General features: G+C 36.4%; 1 protein-coding gene across 4 annotated transcripts in view; it reads right to left on the bottom strand.

The window, feature by feature from the left end:
* Positions 1–605: 605 nt before the first annotated feature.
* The window catches only part of KCNT2 (potassium sodium-activated channel subfamily T member 2), a 107,262-nt gene continuing 97,127 nt past the window's right edge, over positions 606–10,740 (bottom strand). For 3 of the 4 annotated variants that reach the window (XM_015869522.2, XM_032446354.1, XM_015869521.2), the window contains 4 exons: positions 9,312–9,440; positions 7,379–7,679; positions 5,405–5,489; positions 606–4,310 (listed from right to left, as the gene is read on the bottom strand). In XM_015869522.2, coding sequence (XP_015725008.1) covers positions 4,199–4,310; positions 5,405–5,489; positions 7,379–7,679; positions 9,312–9,440 — 627 coding nt within the window. In that variant the 3' untranslated portion in view covers positions 606–4,198. The remainder of the gene's footprint in view (positions 4,311–5,404; positions 5,490–7,378; positions 7,680–9,311; positions 9,441–10,740) is intronic. The other variant, XM_015869524.2, reaches the window with a different exon arrangement.

The raw sequence follows: 10,740 nt of genomic DNA, 5'->3' as shown, positions 1-10,740 counted from the left end.
GTGCACAATATGAAGAACATGCATGTTTTAAGCAGATTTCTGCATTTATGCCACTAGCTCAGAAAGTATATGTTTAATCTTGTGTTCTTGATGTCATTACGTCATACTGCTTGTTTTTATTAATTCATTTCCAGATTGTAATAACTGATTTACTTCAGATTTTGATCTGAATTCAGTGCATCAAAACCTAATACATCAGTGCTTCAGATTTACAGAATGACTCTTGCAGCACTAGCTACTACATAGCTACAACATAGCCTAGAAGCTATGTTATTATGTGTTATTTTTGGTATATTTGATCTGTCATTTCAATTTTCCTTCACAGCAGAAACTCAAAAAGTGTTTATTTTGCATTTTATTGATGTAGTAGTAAACAGATGCATAAGAAGTCTCCAGTAACTTAAAATACTTTGAAGTATATGAGTTGTTAAAGAGGTAGGAAGCTAGTTGTGGGTGAAGGAACTCTTATGACAATTTGACTTGGAAATGAAAATGAAAACTTCGTTAATTCATGCTACTGCAGACTTTGTGAACTCAAACTGTGTTAATGTGTGTTCTGGAACTAGAGTGAAGCAGTAAAGGAAACACAATGTATTCCACTGTAATACTTATTGTGACTTTTTATTGTAGAATACATAACTTTTTGTCCCTTTGGGGAAAACACTTCTGATAAGGTAGTAGTTATGTGCTAACAACTTATCGGGATTTTGACTTCCAAATTTCCTGGTAGCTTTTCAGGAAGGGTTTGGTATAGAGAGCGTGTTTAACTTACTGATGAGTTATGAAGAGAAGAAAAAAGTATATATAAATACAAACTGAAGTCAGGTTTTTCTTTGATTGAGAAGGAGAAAAAATGTTACTTGGCCATCTGGCTTCTGACAGTTGGTTTAGAATTTAACCACTTTCTTTTGTAAATGATCTTAAGTTTTATCTCTGTATTCACTGAGTAAGTTGTCATCACACAGAACTCTGTTTAAGTCTTCTGGACTCAATGACTCTAAAGCTTTATCATCCCTTCTCTAGTGCTGAGCATGGATATTACTGTTTCTCAACTTCACCTTTAGTCTCGCTGTATATTATTGCTGATAATCTAGACAAGAAGTATGTGATCACTGTAAAGTGATTCTCATAGATCTTCCTGCTTGGCCGCCAAGGAATATGTGTACTATCTAATTCAGTGTTCTTGTAGAGTACTCAGTATGATTATTGAAAGGTTTAAATCTCACTAGAATGAGGTCTGAAGATGTGCCAGGGGAAGCAAAGCTGTTCTGCTTCCAGCGTAAAAGGTGGCACATCTTGAACTACAGAAAATAGCAGTGTATCATCCATGGGTTATTAGAATTGCCTTGGATGAAGCTGTTACCTTTTATTGCCTTTCTCGTCTTCCAACAGAATTTGAAAAAATCCAAGTATTTTTGTTCAGAAAGATTGTCTTTGCTTTATTTTGGACACACTGCAAGTTTTCTCCGCCTGTTTTTGTTTGCTTTAGCAAATCTCCTAGGGCTAATGAGCAATTAAAAATCGATCAAGGCTGGGAAATATCAAGCAGCAATAGATACTGCTGTTCCACTAAGTTAGGTAAAAAATGGATATACCTGATTACTTATTTCTACTTGTTTACAGGCTGGTAAATGCCAGGCATGGAGTCCTCACTATTCATGTGGCAGAGTCTTTAAATCTGTCACAGTTACTTCAGGCAATGTACAGGGAATGTCTGAATTGGATGACACAGGGATATATTGTGCATATCCCACTGAAAGCAGAGTAGCTTGCAAGTTGTGAATACTAGGCATGTTCCTGAAATCCTGTTTGCCTCCTTGAGGCTCTGTTAGAAAGGCCTTCAGTATGAAACACTGAATTCTTTTAATATTTTGGAGTGAACACTGTATAAAACACTTCTCTTTTTTAGAAATACACAGCTGGAGTAGTCTTTTCATTGAAGGTATTAAAAATAAAGGCTATTCATTTTACAAACATAACTGTTTCTACACAATAGTTTCTATGTGATAGTTTCCATGATGCAACTTGGACAAGATTCTAAGAGATGATTTGAGCAACTGTTTCAGTTGATACATCCCTTTTCCCCAAAGTGCCCAGGGAATTTTGTCTTCAGAGTTTAATAACTGGATGGATTGTGTATGTGTGCAAGAACACCGGGCTCCATGCACAGTAACTGATACTGTTCTGAACCCTGTTGCTACTTCAAGATGCCAATACAAAAAAAAAAAAAAAAAAAAAAAAAAATTTTTTTTAAAAAAGCTGAGAAAGTCCTCTTTCCAGCTACCTTTTTCTCCTTTTAAAAATGGAAATCCTGTATTTGTGTGCAGGTTTTCTGATTAGAGTCTTAGAGCAGACCAAAGTAATTTCTTACAGTTTAGTTTCAGAAGAATTAAGAGGAAGAGAAGGAACAACAGCAGACCTCATGTTATTCCTAATAGGAGTGTGATATGTGTTTGTTTTGTGGTGTTTTTTTTTTCTTGCAACACTGGTAAGCATACTTGCATGTTCCTTAGGCAGCTTGGCATTTTATTTTTCAGAACAATATCAGCTATGCTTTTTTTTCCAAATAATAAAAAGAGAATATAAATGTTTTTTGAGTGCATTTCTTAGTACACAGAGAACACCAAGGAAGTTCAAACAGTTATCAGTTTTGCCACTTTAGTCCACATGTCATTTTTTTTTTTTTCCCCTAACAGTCCAATATTGATTGTTGTAGCAGGATGGTTTGAACCTTAAGGACTTTCTTCCCCTTTTGTGACAGACAGGAAAGCAAGAATGCAGTTTTTGAAGGTCACATACAGCCATGTTTAATTCTGTAAAAGTCTTGACCAAAACTTCTGGGATTCTCATATATGTAGACTGGAGATTCTGTAGCAGCTTCAGATGCTTCACACACTGTTGAGGCTTTCTTGCATAGCTAATGCCAAAACCAAGCCTTCAAATCCACTTAATGTAGTCATAGAATCATAGAATTACCCAGGCTGGAAAAGATCTCAAAGATCATCAAGTCCAACCACAGCCTAGCCATAGTACCCTAACTCTAACAACCCTCAGCTAAAGTAATGTTGTGTTCCATTCATTTTATGGAATAGATTATGAGCTTTTCTCATTTTCATTATGATATGTAATTTCATATGAACAAGTATCATATTTGGGTAATGTGAATGACTAGGTATGTTGGTAGTTTGAACATTTGGAGTTCTAGCATCAGCACAAGTGTAGGGAGGATCTGTGGTATTAGTTGCTCCTTAGGGTGGTGCTTGCTTTTGGCATCATCCACTGAGTTTCTTACTGACCCACTTGATCTAGTGGATGGTAACCCTGCTTATGGCAGGTAGAGTGGAACTTGATGATAATTAAGCTCTCCTTCAACCAAGCCATTTTATGACTGACAACTTATGTTAAATGGTTCATTTTTCATCCGAGCTACCATTGTTTGTAGCTTCATGTACTGTCTTACCAGATTTTTGCAAATTTAAGAGGCTGCTTTTATGTAATTCCTGTATCTTTTTGAAACTTCTGTTTCATTTGCTCTATGAAATGCTCCTTTTTGAAATGACTTTGTGACATATTGGGCTTCTTTGAGCTCATCCTTCAGTAGATGTGCCTCAGGTCTTAACCTGTACAGTGTGACTAAGCTGTGTCATCTCTTAAACTCACAGGGCAAACATTCAAGTCCTAGAGGCCAAAATGGGAGTGAAACGAGGTGTTCAAATAAAAATGGGTGACAAACTAAGCTTGAAAATTCTCAGAGATTGTATTCTTGGCACAAGCAGCCTCTTTGGCAGTTTTAAATATTAACATATTTTCCACTGTATGTACCTGATCCCTCGATGGACATCAGATAATCTTTTATGATGTATGTCAGAAACTTATTCACTGACATGCTGCCACCTTGATAGATATACTTAGAAGCTTCTAAGTGAAACATGTTGGAATCTGTCACTTCTTTAATCATTTCTTCATATTGGTTAAATCATAGCAGTTTTCTGCTAAAGTTCAACTACAGTGTTGAACAGGTGACAGGCTTGACAATCATTAGGAAACTCATAAGAGTTTCTGGAGACCATGTTTCTAAAATAAGTGACTTACCCGCTGTCACTTTGTTTCCAAAAGCTGAATAAAATGTACCACTTAGTTTTCAAAATGATTGGTGGAAACTGTATGTATAAAATTGTTAATTTTGTTGAATTACGTATCAAAGTTGTGTTTCCTCTCTGGTATCTTGTCCCACTGTATTGCAGAAGCTATCTTTTCGGCTGGATGCTGTATTTGGAACATAAGCCAATGGATCAGGTCGGATCAAGTATCTACAAAAAGAAATTAAAATTCTTATTAAACAGACTTGGCACTAGCAAGAATTAGTAAACATACTATAGTAATGCTGTTAAAAAGATCTGAGGAAGAGTTAGATTTAATCTACTTTCTGATGGTTAACTTGGACAAGTTGGTAATGCCACTCATACTAGATAGTAGTTTCATACCGTGTCTCCCTAGGCATCATCTGGATGTACTAGGCACAGTTATACCTTAATTTTGACCAAGAGCCATCTGATGTGTCTGCTCTTTTCCTAGAAATCTACTACAGTCACTGAACACACAAGTTTGCCAGTAACTCAATCTATTTATACATTTGCTTTATTTGTTATGCTTTGAAGAAGGGGCAAAAGTAAATCAGAGTGAATTCTAAAATAATTTTGTGTGTAAACTAGGGACACACTTCAAACTATGCTTAACAAGTAAAAAGCGTGATATTGATAAACACTATATAGGCTGATACACTAAAGATGGACCCTTACTCTTGAATTTCAAGTGGATCTAACTGCTGCAAATGCTACTTTCAGTGCAGCTCATCTGCAAATGCTGAGACAATTTCCTCATGTGGTAGCTCAAAACTGTATATTATCTGATATGCTTTTTAATTGCTCTGGAATTTGTGAGTGAAAAAAAACAGTGTGGAAAGACAACTGTTTGTTTAGTCTCTCCACTAATAATCCCCCTTGAGTGAAGCTGAGCTGACTGCCTAGTCAGGAGAAACAGAGAATGAGATGATGCACACTCCCAAGTGTCAGGAAATGAACATAAATCAAGCTTGGTAAAAATATGAGCGTGTACAGGCTAAGGTTGTGTGGGAAGAACACAGCAAATCCAGTATCTCTGCAAAATTATGCATTATTGGTTTGCTGAATATCATGTTTTTGCAAAGGAGGAAAAAGGAAAGCAGGCACTTAGGCTTTTCACATACCACTGATGTATACATATATGTACAATTAGATGTCTATTTAGATAGAAGTCTTCATCTTAATATTTTTCAGGTGCATGGGAACGTGTTCCCACTGCCCCAGCAGAAATATAATAAAAGAAACTTTGCCCTTCTTGTGATTTTTATTTTTCTTTAACTTACACTATATCATTCAGCTCTAATCTTGTGTCTGGAGAGGGATTGATCAGGATGTAAGAAAGGTTGTTCTGATGATCATTCATTTCATCTGGAGGACAAAGATAAACATACCAAATTAGGTTTGAAAGCATATTGCCAAATGTATAATTAGTAACAACATAATTTGAAAGATTATCTTTTTTGGCTTAGAGTTGTCAAATAAAATATATCAGATGCCAAGGTAATACCAAATAATTAGATCTATCTGATGTACCATCTTTTGAGTTACCAGCTCTCCAAACATGCTTTCTTTCTGAGTGTTCTGAAATATATTCTTTTGCACTTCTTTCCAGTTACACCAATTCTTAATACAGCTTGATTTTATTTCAGCCAGTGTGTTACATGGCTTATGACAGCAAGTTGGAGGTAGCCGAGGCTAAATGTAGGTAATTCTCATCCACTTTTTTTTTTTTTTTCCAAAAGTATTTTAACAAGTTATACAAATGCATTTACCAGTATATTAGCACCATCATGCCCCTGTTAAAGGCTTGCATAACCAAACAAGTGTTATGCCTCAATCTGATTAAGTGAATTCACAGCTAATTGAATTTAGAATTGAAGGTCTCAGAGGTTATGTTATCAGTATAAAGAAAGCCGAAGATGTAAAATTGGCTTTAGGATTATTCCCACACATGGAGACTGGTAAGCAGCTGTGGTAATTCTTTTTCAGTGACCCCCATTCTTATGCAGGGAGATAGTACTGAGGAATATGATTAACTTTGGCAGTGAGTGAACTGGCATGATTGATTTCTGCCAGTTTGGAGGAATGAAGATTAAGAAGTTTCTGTTTTATGCTTCATACTTAATTGGGTGAGCAGAGTGTGATCTATCTTTAAGGTGGGTGAAAGGCTTGTGGCATTTATTAATATGAGGGAGGCAGAAAGATAGCAGTGGGAATGTGATAGTCCAGGTTTGCAGCTGACTTAATCTGTAAAATTGAAGTTTTCTTGTAACTAATATAAATGTGAATCAAATTCACAAAGTTCTTGTGGCTGACTAAATGTTAGTGTGGCCTTAGTCACTTCTGCAAAATTCTTAGCCCTGATTCCTCTTGCTGAGAGTCATGCAGTATCCACATAGAAGGCATGAGTAATAACTATCCAGCTGGAGCATGGAATAAAATGCCTGTATGTAATTGTAAGATTGAACAAAATTATTGCCATATATCTGTAGTAGACTCCTCTCACAACAAACATGATGTGTACATAGCAACGGTAAGAACTGCTGGGCAGTAAGTTGAGAGTGGTGTTACAGGATATTTTACTATTGTATTAAGAATGTGTTGTTAAAATAAACCAAGAAAATTCATTTTCCTAGGAAATAGATGTCTTAGGCACTAGTCAAGTTTAAATACAATTGTTTCAAAAATGAGAATGCATTTGTGAAAGGGTGTTTTTTTGTGTTTTGAGTGGAAATTGAGTATGGGAACCTCAGTGTTGGTTATTACAAACAAGAAAGCACTAAGTTTTGTATTGAACCTCCAGTACAGTTGGATAAGTTGATATTTATGAATTCTTAGTTTTCCTAGTAATAAGAGTACCATGGTTTTGCGAATTTCTATACAGCTGGCCATAAAGCCAAGATCGTGGAGGGCCATCCCACGCAGCTGTGGTGCATATATTAAAGGGGCGTTGCAGAATTCTTGTCAATATTGTGGGCTTTTTTTAAAGTCCTCATGTTGCTGGAAATGGACTTGGTTTGTAAAAGCAGCCTATAAAAATACTTCATAAAATGACTTCTATGTGACACTTCTGCATTCATTTTAAACACCTGGTTAAAATTTATCCTCCTTCATACAGACAAGTCTCCACCCTGACTTAAAAACAAACTTCACAGCAATTCTGTCTTCATTTATACTTGAACCAATTAGTTTATGGCATCCATAAAAATGAGGCTTTTTTTCTATAGTACCGGTATTTTTGTTAAAGTATTGCATACCATATCCTGCTGGAGAAAGGCCCAGATGTTTCATTCTGTTCTTCACGAGTTCAGCAAGTTCCTGTCTTTCTGACCTTCTGTAAAGGTTCATTCGCTGCTGGCTTATCCTCTCAGCTGTTTTACCAGAGTGTCTTGGTACTCTTCGGCTCAGCCGTCGAGCCCACTGCATGCTTTTTCGTCGTAACAAGGGATGGTCAGACTGATCACTAGATGTTGAGTTACGATGATTATTCCGATAATTGACCTGATCTCTGGTGTCTTTAGTGTCCTCCCATTCTTCTACACTGATAGATATTTGAGACTTGAAAGGAAAGTTATGAGAGAAAGGTCATTAAAAATGGAAGTGGAGTAAAGTGTTTTCAGTAGTGCAGCTGAAAATCCTATTTTTAGAAATTCAAGTTATATAACTTGAGATTATCTAAACTACTGTTTAGATATATGTTGTGAATTCATTAGGGAGTAATTCAACACTTATTGCGCTGCTGAGGGCTCTCTTAAGATGAAAGGCAAATGTCTTCTCTTACCAGTGTGATTCAGAGTAGGTTTTCCAAATGAGGTAATCTGAAGTTTCTACCTTTAGGTACAGTTGTGCTGCTTTTTCACCAAGACAATTAAGAAAAAAAGCAAGTTTAAAAGCATCAAAATCTGGTCTTTAACTGTTTTCTTCATTTCACCTAATAACTCAAGTAGGTGGACTACATATGTAGTTGTAACATACAAAAAGAAAATAAGAAATATAAGGGGAAACGCTTCACATCCTCTCTTCAAGTTGTTTTAACTTCAGTGTAAGATTTAGCTAATACTATCAGTTTTTTGAAACCGCTGATAATGAGTTGTTCTTGTGATATTTAAAACATGTATTTCACTCTCATTGAAATAGTAAACAATCCCTGGTATCAGTACATCCTATTACCCAGTTACTACCTGGTTTCTGATGAGGGATTTCAGCTTTTTTACCTTGGAGAAGAAAAGGCTCCAGGGAGACCTCCTGGAGGCCTTCCATTACTTATAATTGAGCTTATAATTGAGAGTGATACAGACTTCTTGTAGGGGAAAATATTGATAAGACAAGGGGAGAATGGTTTTAAACTAAAAGAGGGGAGATTGAGTTTAGATTTTATGATGAAATTCTTTACTCGGAGTGTGGTGACAGCCTGGCATGGGCTGCCCATAGAATTTGTGGATGCACCATCACTGGAGATGTTCAAGTTCAGATTGACTGGGGCCCTGGCAGCCTCATCTAGTGAGCGGTGAACCTGTCCATGGCAGTGAGTTGGAACTGTGTAAGCCTTAAGGGCCCTTCCCATCCCAAGCCATTCTTAGATTCTGTGACTGATCTCGATGCGTTGAGTATTGGTGTTTTATTTTGGTTTTCTTGTCCTGTTTTTATTTTATTTTTTTTTTTAAGCATAAAAAAAAAGATGGCTTGAAAGTGGTTATTGCTTACTTAATAGAATTCCTAATAACAGAAAGAGTTAATATGCTCAAAGTGATCTGTGAGTAAAGTAGATTTATCTGCAGTGCTGACAAGTCTCTAAATTTCTTTTTTTCCTTTTAGGAAAAAAGTCTGAAAGCAAAATTCTATCAAAAATTTTATCAGTGTTGAAAATAATCTTAAAGGCTTACCACACCGGTCGTACAGCATATTGATAGTGCTGTTAGTTGTCACTACATGCAAGGTTAGACTAAAGCTAACTATCAGAGCCTGTCCTACCTGTGCTTGAGCTATTCTTTCAGTCAGCTGCTTCTTTGTGGATGAGCAAAGGAATGAAAATCTGTACGTAGACTGGGCAATGTGTTAACCTGACTATATGCATCAGAAGGTGGTGACCTTCAGTGGGCTGGAATTAGGTGCTTTTTCAGACATGGCATTCCCAATGCTCTTTAAATAAGAGGTAACAAAATCCCATGAGAGTATAGTAAACTGACATACTTCAGACGTTGTAAGCTTTTGGGATTCTGTCCTGTAGACTCCAATTGGAATGTCTCCTGTAGAAGAACAAAGTTTCTGATATAGTCTGGCATATGTTCTAATCCATAAATCCTCTTCTGTGATTTTCATCTGAACAAATAATAATAGGAAGAAAACTTAAACTCATGAGGGCTTACCTCTTGTTCATTATAGTACTCTTGAAATTTTTTGGAAACCAAGTGCTAACTGGTAGTGATCATATTGTAGCATTGCACCTTTCATCCACAATAAACCTGAAATTTCTAGAGGTTGTAGACATCGTTCCCTTGTTCTCTGTTCGGGAGACACTACAGTGCAAATGGTTCAGACTGATGGAATGACCTGTCTTTGTTTTAAAGTTACTCAAAAACTTCCTTCTTACATCTGAGTCAAATGTAAATGATGAATTAAGTATTAGCAGTACTAAGAATCTGGTGGCAGGCTGAAGAACAAGCACGTATTTTGAGTGCATCCTGACAAGTGTACTTTACACTGCATGTGGAGTATTTGGGAGAAGGGAAGAAGGCAATATGTTAAATGTAAATGTGTAAGAATGAGTTCTTAAATTAATTTCAAGTAACTAACGCCTTACATGAGCTTTATTTCAAGATATGTGAGCCTCTTGTTAGAGATACAGCTAAATGACATTTGCTGTAACTAAGTTAATTGAGTGACCGATAGACTCTGAAGTGGTTTTCTTCAAAACAAACTCCTTCAAGCAATGTTATTTAGAGCAAAGAAAACTTCCTTTTTGAGAGCAACAACCTATGATGCTTTATACTTGACTAGAAAACAACTGGCAAATGACTCAACTTCTATTAATATCTTTTCTACTGTGGTTGATGGGTATGGGAGAAAATAAAGTTGAGTAGAGTAACCCACTTATAATATTTTTAACTCTGGATGGAGGGTATTGACATGTGAATGAGATGACTTTTGCATTTCACTGAAATGCACCAAATGACCTCCATTTAGGTATGTGTATAGATGCTTATTTATGTAAGATTCAATTTTGCCCTCCATTACCTATCATGGAAGAAGTTATAAAATAGTGTTACAAATAAGTACTAATCAGGATGAACTACACGGGAAGAGTTTCTTGTTTTTGATAAACGTAGGTTGTTCTGAAAGTCATATCTTCTATTTATTTCAGTGGAAACTAAAACAGGTACCAAGAGCACAATAACATTGTTTGATAGAGCAAATTCTCAGCTACAAAACACCATGTTTCAATGCAATCACAGCCACTAGCTTATGCATTTTCATCCACAATGAGCAAGAGCCTATGTACTGTGCCCATAAAAGTCAGCATGGCTGTCCAGAATGTGGTTTGTCTTTCATGTTGCTGCCACCTCTGCTGAACTGAACCACTCACTGTGTTTACATCCAGTGTGATTTCTGTAGGCATTCA

The sequence above is a fragment of the Coturnix japonica genome, chromosome 8, assembly GCF_001577835.2.
Source record: "Coturnix japonica isolate 7356 chromosome 8, Coturnix japonica 2.1, whole genome shotgun sequence".
Taxonomy (NCBI): domain Eukaryota; kingdom Metazoa; phylum Chordata; class Aves; order Galliformes; family Phasianidae; genus Coturnix; species Coturnix japonica.
The sequence above is the reverse complement of the archived record's forward strand: the minus strand, read 5'-3'. Positions and strand labels throughout refer to the sequence as shown.